At 35.9% G+C, this 10,677-nt stretch overlaps 1 protein-coding gene across 6 annotated transcripts in view; it reads left to right on the forward strand.

Annotated features, from left to right (window-relative positions):
- Positions 1–10,427, forward strand: part of ZNF484 (zinc finger protein 484) — a 33,558-nt gene extending 23,131 nt beyond the window's left edge. For all 6 annotated transcript variants that reach the window (XM_077138939.1, XM_077138947.1, XM_077138977.1 and 3 more), the window contains one exon: positions 1,837–10,427. In XM_077138939.1, the coding sequence (XP_076995054.1) occupies positions 1,837–4,151 (2,315 nt within the window). In that variant the 3' untranslated portion in view covers positions 4,152–10,427. The remainder of the gene's footprint in view (positions 1–1,836) is intronic.
- The last annotated feature ends 250 nt before the right edge of the window (positions 10,428–10,677 follow it).

Consider the following 10,677-nt stretch of genomic DNA (forward strand, 5'->3'; position numbering starts at 1 on the left):
TTCAACCATCCTTTTTCTGCCTGATGACTACAAAACATTTTCCTGGTGAATATTCTTTCTGTGAACTGCTTTGTTTGTATTTTTTTCTAATTCAAAATTGTGTTTCTCTGTTATTTTCTTTTTTTTTCTAAGTTGCCTTTGTTACCGTTAATGGAAGCATATTGCAGTGTCATTGTTCACCAGAAACCCTAGTTTGCATTGATTGTATTTTTTTCATATACCATGTCATTTTCTTCTTGATTTGCTTTTATTTTATTTTACTGTATAAGCCTTTCTTTCTCCCCTTTTTCCCCCCATAACCAAGGTACCACTATGGACCCTGTTTTCTGTTCTCTAATCTCTTCATATAGATCTTTCTATTTGAAGACTTAACCTTATTTTTCCTATTATGATACCTGTATTGACATTTCAACCCCTTTGTTTCACCAGTGGTCTAATTTCCATGTTGACTGTGTCTTAGATGACCTACTCCATCTCAATATGACAATAGTTAGAATTATTACTCTCCTCCCATTAGAAATATCATTCACCTTTAAAATTTTATCAGGTTCTATTATGGATTTTGGCTTTTCCCTCTGATCCATTTTCTCATCCGATTCATTCTTTTGTACCATTTAGATGCCTGCATCCTCTTAATTCCCAGCCATAGACAATACATTGACAAATGGGTGTTTTATTATGTTCCAAAAAAATTTTGTGGACACTGAAATTTTAATTTCACATCATTTTCACATGTCCTGAAGTATTCTTTTGATTTTTTTTCATGTTAAAAATGTAACAGCCATTGTTAGATTTTGAGCGGAGGCTCAGATTTGCCCTGGTTTGCAGACTCCTGCCCTAGGGCACTACCAGCTACCTATTACTGCATGCTGCCAAGTCTGCCCTTTAGCTGGTGGGAAGAGAATGTGGGAGGAAACACACCCACTTCTTGACCTAGGAGCAACAGATAGATTTTTTTTCTCCCATTTGGTTGGTGAGAAATTTGTTACTTGGCACGTGAGGCTGAAAACCAGAGGAAGCCATGTGCTATAAAGGAAAGGGACTGATTTCGGCAGCTTTCAGTCTCTGCTTCAGGTGGTTGGCTCTTTTTCCTGTTATGTGCTTTCTGTTAGATGCATGCCTCTCCGTGACCCAAAACCAGGGATAAGTCATTAAATGAAAGATATTCAATTACTGTTTGTGTCCAAATGGAGATGACTGAGGCTATAATCATTTTACTGTGGACATAAATAAATTAATATTTGGGCCACAGTGGTTAAGAGGGAAAAGAGAAAGCAGGGAGACCTGTGAGGATTTAGGGATGAGAGATAATAAGGATTTAGACTCAGAAAGACTTCTTTTAAGCCATAGAATTTGTCACTTCATTCTCTGACACTTTCCCGTGTAGTTCTACTACATAGGTGGGCCTGATTTGCTTGGGTTGAACCCCTTCTTCTCTAATTCCTAAACATTTGATTTTGAAAAATTATTTAACCCTTTTGTGACTCAGTTTCCTCCTCTGTAAAATAGTGGAAATAATATGACCAATAGCAAAGAGTTGTGATGATATTTAAAATAATTAATATAAAACTGAGAACAATGGCTAACACATCTAAATGCTGTTTATTAGTGTAAAAGCAATATTAGTCTTCATTTTAAAATTGTATCTTATTGTTTTACCTATCTAAATGTTATTGCATTTATGTATGTGTATATATGTATCTGTATTTATTACTGTATTTATATGTAGCCTCTCCCATTTCTCTGTGTTCACCCTGAATCAACTCTGTATTATTCCTTCTTTCTTCTTCTGCTAACTTTTCTTTGTTTCAGTTTCATCTTTTCTTTCTTTTGTAGATGGGAATATTGGATTTGAGACTTCACAGCAGGAAATTTCTGGAGAAGTTTCTTTTCAGTCTGAGAGAGTTCATCTTTTCACAAGCAGTGACTCACTGTATTCCATTTTAGAAGAATTGTGGCCAGATGATGAGCAGACAGAGGGATATGAAGAAAACCAGAAGAAACCTTTAAGACATGTTGCCTTCATCAACAAGAAAACCATAGCTAATGAGAAGGACTATGACTACAGTGAAACTGGAAAAATAGTTCATGTTAACACACACCTTGTCCCTTCAAGTAAAAGAATCCATAACTGTGAATCATTTGGAAAGAGTCTGAAGCCCATTATAAACATACAGAATCATAATAGAAACAATGCACCAGAAAATCTTAATGAGATTATCAGACATGGTAATATTTTCATTCATATGAATTCTAATGCTGAAATGAATGCCTGTGAATGTAATCACCTTAGGGAACTTATGGGTCATAAACAAGCTCTCATTCAACATCAGAAGATTCATACTGGGGAGAAAATCTATTTGCTTTCTGAGTATGTAAATGTTTTCACCCAGAAGTCATGCCTCTTTGCAAAGCAATGCATTTATACTGAAGAAAAACACTGTGAATGTAGCAAATGCGAGACAGTTATTCAGAAACCTCAAGTTGGTGCACATCAGAGAGTTTATATAGGAGAGAAATCGTGTATGTCCACTCAATATGGTAAAGACTTTTCCCTTAAGTCAGATGATCAGAATATGCATACTGAGGAGGAACAATATAAATGCAGTGAATATGGGAAAACCTCTATCCAGAAGTCAGATTTGCTCAGATGTCAGAGAATTCAAAGTGGAGATAAACCCTATGAATACAATGAGTGTGGAAAAAACTTCTCTCAGAATTCCAGCCTGGGTTTACATCAGAAAAGTCATGCTGGACAGAAGCACTTTCAATGTAGTGAATGTGGAAAAGCCTTCACAAGGAAATCAACATTAAGTATGCATCAGAAAATTCATACAGGGGAAAAGCCCTATGTATGTACAGAATGTGGGAAGGCCTTTATCCGAAAGTCACATTTTATTACACATGAGAGAATTCATACTGGAGAGAAACCTTATGAATGCAATGACTGTGGGAAATCCTTTATTAAGAAGTCACAACTCCATGTGCATCAGCGAATTCACACAGGAGAGAATCCCTTTATATGTTCAGAATGTGGGAAAGTCTTCACCCACAAGACAAATCTTATTATACACCAGAAAATTCATACTGGAGAGAGACCCTATATATGTACTGAATGTGGGAAGGCCTTTACTGACAGGTCAAATCTCATCAAGCACCAAAAAATTCATACTGGAGAGAAACCCTATAAATGTAGTGACTGTGGAAAATCGTTCACCTGGAAGTCACGGCTCCGGATACATCAGAAATGCCATACTGGAGAGAGACTGTATGAATGTAGTGAATGTGGGAAAGCATTCATTCAGAAATCAACACTAAGTATGCACCAGAGAATTCATAGAGGAGAGAAACCCTATGTTTGTACTGAATGTGGGAAGGCCTTCTTTCACAAGTCACATTTTGTTACACATGAGAGAATTCATACGGGGGAGAAACCTTATGAATGTAGCAATTGTGGGAAATCCTTCACTAAGAAATCACAACTTCATGTGCATCAGCAAATTCACACAGGGGAGAAACCCTACATTTGCCCTGAATGTGGGAAGGCTTTCACTGACAGATCAAATCTCTTCACACACCAGAAAATTCACACTGGAGAGAAACCCTATAAATGCAGTGACTGTGGAAAAGCCTTCACTCGCAAGTCAGGCCTCCATATACATCAGCAGTCTCATACTGGAGAAAGACATTATGAGTGCAGCGACTGTGGGAAAGCCTTTGCAAGGAAATCAACACTAATTATGCATCAGAGGATTCATACGGGAGAGAAACCGTATATTTGTACTGAATGCGGGAAGTCCTTCATTCAGAAGTCACATCTGAATAGACATCGGAGAATCCACACTGGAGAGAAACCCTATGAATGCGGTGACTGTGGGAAGGCCTTCATTAAGAAGTCGCAACTGCATGAGCATCACCGAATTCACACAGGAGAGAAACCGTATGTATGTGCAGAATGTGGGAAGGCCTTCACGATAAGACCAAATCTTATTAAACACCAGAAAATTCATGCGAAACAGAAACCCTATAAATGTACTGACTTTGGGAAAACCTTAAACTGGAAGCCACAACTCAGTATACACCAGAAATCGGATACCGAGGAAGTAGAACGCCCAAGGCCACACTCATGGTGTGAGGGTACAAAGATATGAGACCTGCTGCTTGACTGAGAGGCAGGCTGGCAAGACCAGCTCTCCTCTCTTTAGTCAAGTCGGAGAATCTGGATCGCATAGCTGATGTCTAGTAACACATATGGGGAGACATTTTGGAGAGAGTGTTTAAACAGCTTGTAATGGCCATGTTTGCTTACCTGGCAGGTACTGGGAATGCCCAGACGATGAAAATAGCCTAAGTCAATATGTAAGGAGATGAGTGGCAGTGTTTCTTGTTTCACTTTTGTGGGATAAGTGACTATAAATCCAGAGCTGTTAAGTTTTTCACACCACTGGGTAAAACTATTCAATATTGACCAAAGAAATTTCATCATAAGTAGAGGGATGAGGAAACTTTTTATTGTCTGAGCACCTTGAGGAGCCTGAAATCAAGATAAAAGTATAGGCAATTCAGGTCTGTGGTGAGAGGCAGCCAGGAGTTTTTGTGAAAATTAATACTAAAGACACAAAGAAAGGACTCTAAAGAACTGCTTGTGTGTTTTTCCCCCCCTTTTTTATTGTGGGAGGGGGGAGTCTTTATTTATTGAATATAGTATCTATTGATGTATGGACACTTGGATAATGACCATTTTGAACTTAAAATTTGACTTTGGCAAATTAGAACCACAGTCTTACCTGAATATTCGTTGGGATTTTTAGGTAACCAGTATGTTGTCTCACAACCAACAGGTATAAAAATGCTCCCAGCTTGCATCCTTAAAGTGATTATGTATGCGGCAGCCCATAAACTACCTGTTACCTTAGAACTGGCCCTAAAATTATTGAACTGAGCTACAGAGAATAGGTCTAGATAACAGCACTTTGGATCCTCAGCCTGGTCCACAGAAATCTGCACTTTCTTACCAGTTTCTGTTTGGAAAAAAGGAGACTGATTTAGATAATGCATTCCAAAATCTATGTAATTAACACATTTTATACATTATATGCTAGATTACTCTGGAACATATTGTCTTGCATTTAGTTTATTTCTTAGATATATAGTTAAACATGTAGAAGGGTATTTCTTCTTTTCAATTCCTACAAATTAATCCTATTTATTTGTGTGTTTCAGATCCTCTGTTATTGACATTTTTGCCTTTTATTCTATCAGAAATTGAAAGAGGGGTTTTATACTTTTCCAGCATAATTGAGAACTTCTCTCTCCTTTAGCTCTACCAATTTTTGATTTTTATAATTTGAGCAGTTGTTTTAACATACCTTCAAATATAGACTTTTTATATTGGTCTCAGTTAGTGAAACTTTATCATTATGAAATGTCCCTTTTCTCACTAGTGGTGTTTTTTGCCTTAATATTTACTGTTAGGTATTAATACAGGCATATCACATTTATTGTTAAAAGTGTTTCCATATGCCTTTTTCCATTTATTTTCAGCCTTCCTAAATTCTTTTCACTATGACCTTTTGTAAGCAGCATACAGTTGGGCATTGTTTTTATCTAGCCTGACAATCTTTGTCTTTTAATTGCAAATTATGTTTATACTTAATACAATTGCTGATATATTTGTTTTTATATCTCATTTACTGTTTGTTATTATTTGTACAGTTTGTTAATTTTTCCCCTTTCTGTATTTTCTTATTTTGCTGTTTATCCTTCTACTCGGTACTAGTTATACATTTTTTGTTCTTTTAGTGGTTATCCTAGAGATTACAGTATGCATACTTCACTTTTTAAAGGCTAATATAAATTATTACTCATAACACATCTTGGACAAAGCAAAGAGTTAGAATGTTAACTGTATTTATTCTCCCCTTGGCTTATATGGTATTGATGCCATTCATTTGAATTCAAAATGTGGTTTAAACAGGCAGTGTTGTTGTTCAAGGCTCAACCTTATTACTTTGTATTCATTGCTTTGTATTCTTTTCTGTCCTCTAAGTTTCCCTCTAGAATCATTTCTCTTCTAACTGAAGAACAATTTTTAGTATTTCTGATAGTTCAACTTTGCTGATGACACATGCCCTGTCTCTTGTTTGTTGGAGAATCTCTTTATTTTGCCTTAATTTTTGAAAGATATTTTCACTGAAAATACAATTCTAAGTTGGTAGTTTTTTTTCTATCATCATTTTGAAGATATTTCATTATAGTCTGCCTTCCTTTTTGTTTCTTGAAAAGTGAGGCATCATTCTAATTGTTGAATATATGAGTGTGATTTGCTGATTTTTTTCCTCTGACACCTTTAAAATTTATCTCTGTCTTTGGTTTGCAACAGTTCTGTAATGATAAACCTAGGTGTGATTTTCTGTGTATTTATCCTGCTTGGGGGTTGTAGTGCTTTTTAAATCTGTGACTTGGTGTTTTTGTGCAATTTTGGAAATTTCTGGCTATTTTATATTCGAATAATGCATCTGCTACATTGTCTTTCTCTGCTTTTCAAGGCATAACCCAATTATCTAGATCACCTGTTGACATTTTTCTATTATTTCTTGTTTCTTTTTGGTTTTGGTCATGTCTTGTCTTCATATACTGGTAATTTTGTTAATCATCTGTCAGACACTATATAATAAACACTGTAGAGGTGACTAGGTCTGAGCGCTATCTTCTTCCAGAAAGGATTTGCCTTTGTGTCTTGCAGGCAGCTAGGCTAGGAACACTGACAACCACTGATAGCCTTCATCTAATCATGTGTTGAGCTTATTTGAACCTGGACTTCATGTCTTTTGAAGTCTTGCCTGTTTTGTTTGTTTTTTCACTCTTATTCCTGGGAGATGCCATTTGGAGTTTGGGAGGTTTTCCAGGTCCTTTGGGAGACCTGAACTCTAGTTTTTGTCCACCTAGACTTATGAATTTGTTAAAAGCTGTCTTCAGCCTTTCTGGGAAGATTGTTGTTTTAAGAATTGGGCAAATACCTGAAATTAACAAACACCCTAAATTCCAGAGGTTATGTCTTGTCCCCAGTCTTATTCCTGCAGTGTATTACTGCCTTGGTAGCACTCGCAAGTTTTCAAAAAGTTAGATGTGTTTAATATTTTCTTTCACCTTTTCTAGTTCTTAGAGCCAGTATTAGTCTGTATCACCTACTCTGACATTAGGAGAAGTTTTCAATTCACTGAGCTATCTGTTCCTATGAAAGGAATCTGGAGCCAACAACAATTTTGAAATTACTGAAACTTTCCAAAATCGCTGACTTAAAAATGAAAATGTAATAATTTGAATTGCCACATTATTTTATTTCCAGTTTTTGCTGTCCAATTTTTGCTGCTAAAAGTCTTAAAGCATTCACCCTTTTATTAAAAACTTTACATACCTAAGAGAAAGTTACCTATAGTGGAGTCAAATTTTATTAGGGTAGCTACCAAACATTAGCAAATGGAAGAGCTTCTCAGAGGTCTTCTTCTTTAGTCCTCTGTGTGTTTTTTTTTTTTTTTTTTTTTTTTGACCTTTGGATACTTAAAAGAAATGAAGTTAATGGGAACTGGTCTGAGAGTCCAGGGGTTTGAAAATAAGAATTTTGGAAAATGAGAGTAGCACAATTACTAGAATAGTGATGCTCAGCCTTTCTATTCTCAGGCACATTTTTAAAATTAGAATGCTACATTCCCACGTAAAAAAAAAACAACTGTGCTTTTTTGCCATACAGTGCTCAATCTATAGAAGGGAAGACTTTCTTTTGTGGGCCTCCTTGCATCTCAAGGGGTACTTGAAAGCTGAGGAATGAATGATGGAAAACTATGGATGGTATGGGAAAGCTAAATCATAAGTAGAACTCTAGAATCAGTATACACTGGAACCATGTGTGATATAGACTTTACTAAGGAAAGTAGTGTCGGTAGCCATATCATTTAATACCAGCAGTACACCAACACAGTTCATTTGTATTTACAGCAAAGTATTTTTAAATGGTTTTACATTTTACATTTTTGTAAAGAAATTTATTTTAAATTAGTTTTCCAAAAAAGGATATCAAACTGTGAATTCAGAGAATTCTGAATTCTTCTCTCAAACCAACTTTTTTTTTTTTTTGGTTTTTACGAAGGGAATTTATTCAAATAAACTTTTAATTATACATCAGATAATTCATTGTGAAGAGTTGTGTTAGGTTTCTACTATGTGGATCACCCTTCACTCCACAAAGCACACTTCATTACATCCCAGAGAATACATGCTGGAGATAAGCCTTATGAATACAGTGATGGTAGGAAATTTTTTAGTGAGAAGTCAACTCCCTGACTGTTAGTAAATTCACACATGAGAGGGAAAATAACCACCAGGTCAAATCTTGTTACACATCACTCATATTGGAGGGCAAACCTATAATAGCAGTGACTAGAAATCCCTTCATTTGGAAGTCATCGGAAGATTTCTACAAGAGAAAGACAAAATAAATGTGCTGAACATGGGAATGCCTTCATCCAAAAATCAGTTTTCAGTATCCCTCCTTATTTATCCATGAGTAAAAGCATGTATTTCCTTAATGTCTGCTTTCTTAAAGTGAGAAAGTCTTTTCACACAAGTCAGAAGCAATTGTAAATTATTCCACAGAAGCCCTATGATTTTTTATTTTTTTAAATATTTTATTGAAATATCTTCATGCCCCATACAGTCTATCCAAAGTATACAATCAGTGATTCACAATATTATCACATAGTTGTGTGTTCATCACCAGAATCATTTTTAGAACATTTGCTTCACTCCAGAAAAAGAAAAAAGAAAAAACTCGTACATGCTGTACCCCTTACCCATACCTCATTGGCCACCAGTATTTCAATCTACCCAATTTTTTTTTACCCTTTATTGCCCCCTATTATTTACTTACTTTTCCTTATTTTTTCACTCATCTGCCCATACCATGGATAAAGGAATTATCAGACAGAAGGGTTTCATAGTCACATGGCTGCATTGTAAAAGCTATATGGCTATACAATCATCTTCAAGAATCAAGGCTACTGAAATACAGTTCAACAGTTTCAGGTACTTCCCTCCACCCACTCCAATACACCATGAACTAAAAAGATATCTATATAATGCATAAGAATAATCTCCAGGATAATCTCTTGACTCTGAAATCTTTCAGCCACTGAAACTATTTTATCTCATTTCTCTCTTTGCCCTTTTGGTCAAGAAGGCTTTCTCAGTCTCATGATGCCAGGTCCTAACTTATCCCTGGGATTCCTGCTCCACGTTGCCAGGGAGATTTATACCTCTGGGAGTCATGTCCCACATTAGGGGGTGGAGGGAGGCTATGGTTGTTAAAGATAATAAATATCAAAATTGTATTCAGTGTTTTCTGATATGTCATACCTTACTGTGCATCAAATAATTGAGAATAAATCTTTTAAGTGTACAGCATTTTATTAAATGCCATAAAATTCATATTGGGAAGAAACCCTGTCAATTTGATACACAGAAAAAAAGTTTTCCTATAGAAGCAAATTCCACAAGAAATATAATTTGTTTTGTTTCTTGGATTAGCTTCATATTCAACACATACAAAATTTGTATAAATGTGACTTTTGTAATGTATTTTATCTCTGATGTTTGTACTTCCTCCACATTTATAGCAACTCTAGACACAGTAACAGTCCACAAATAATGACAATCAACTTCATATTTATGCTCACAATCACATAAAGTATATTAAAATGTTATTTGTGCATACATAATACATGAGTGTGTTTTCATTCTTTTACAAAATTTGTATTGCATTATGTGCTGGTTTGAATCTGTTGTGGATTCCAGAAAAGCCATGTCCTTTAATCCTCATTCAGTATTGCTGGATGGGAGCCTTTTGATTGTTCCCATGGAGATATGACACACCCAATTGTGGGTGATAACTTTTGATTAGATGGTTTCCATGGAGATATGTCTCCACCTGTTCAAGGTTGGGTTGCTTACTGGAACCCTTTAAGAGGAAACCATTTTGAGAAAAGCTTTAGAGACCACATAGTCAGAGACCTTCGGAGATGAAGAAGGAAAACACCCCTGGGGAAGCTTCATGAAACAAGAAGCTTGGAGAGAAAGCTAGCAGATGTCCATGTTCACCACATGCCTTTCCAATTGAGAGAGAAACCCTGAACTTCATCGGCCTTCTTGAACCAAGGTGTCTTTCCCTGGATGACTTATATTGGACATTTCTATAGCCTTGCTTTAATTTGGACATTTTCATGGCCTTAGAATGTGTAAACTTGTGACAATAAATTCCCCTTTTAAAAACCATTCTGTTTCTGGTATGTAGCATTCTGGCAGCTTTCAAACTAGAACACATTCTATGTACTTTCTGCATTATTCATTGATCCCTGTCATTGATCACTAGTATTTCTACTCAATTTATTTTAACGTTTTGTTCTCCCTATTATTTGTTTATATTTTATCCATATTTTTTACTCATCTGCCCATACCATAGGTAAAAGGAGCGTCAGACACAAGGTTTCCACAATCACATAGTCACATTGTGAAAGCTATATCATTATACAATCATCCTCAAGAAACATGGCTACTGGAACACAGCTCTACAGCTTCAGGCACTTCCCTCTAGCCTCTTAAATACACCTTAAACTAAAAAGGGGT

The sequence above is a fragment of the Tamandua tetradactyla genome, chromosome 2 (genome assembly GCF_023851605.1).
Source record: "Tamandua tetradactyla isolate mTamTet1 chromosome 2, mTamTet1.pri, whole genome shotgun sequence".
Lineage (NCBI taxonomy): Eukaryota > Metazoa > Chordata > Mammalia > Pilosa > Myrmecophagidae > Tamandua > Tamandua tetradactyla.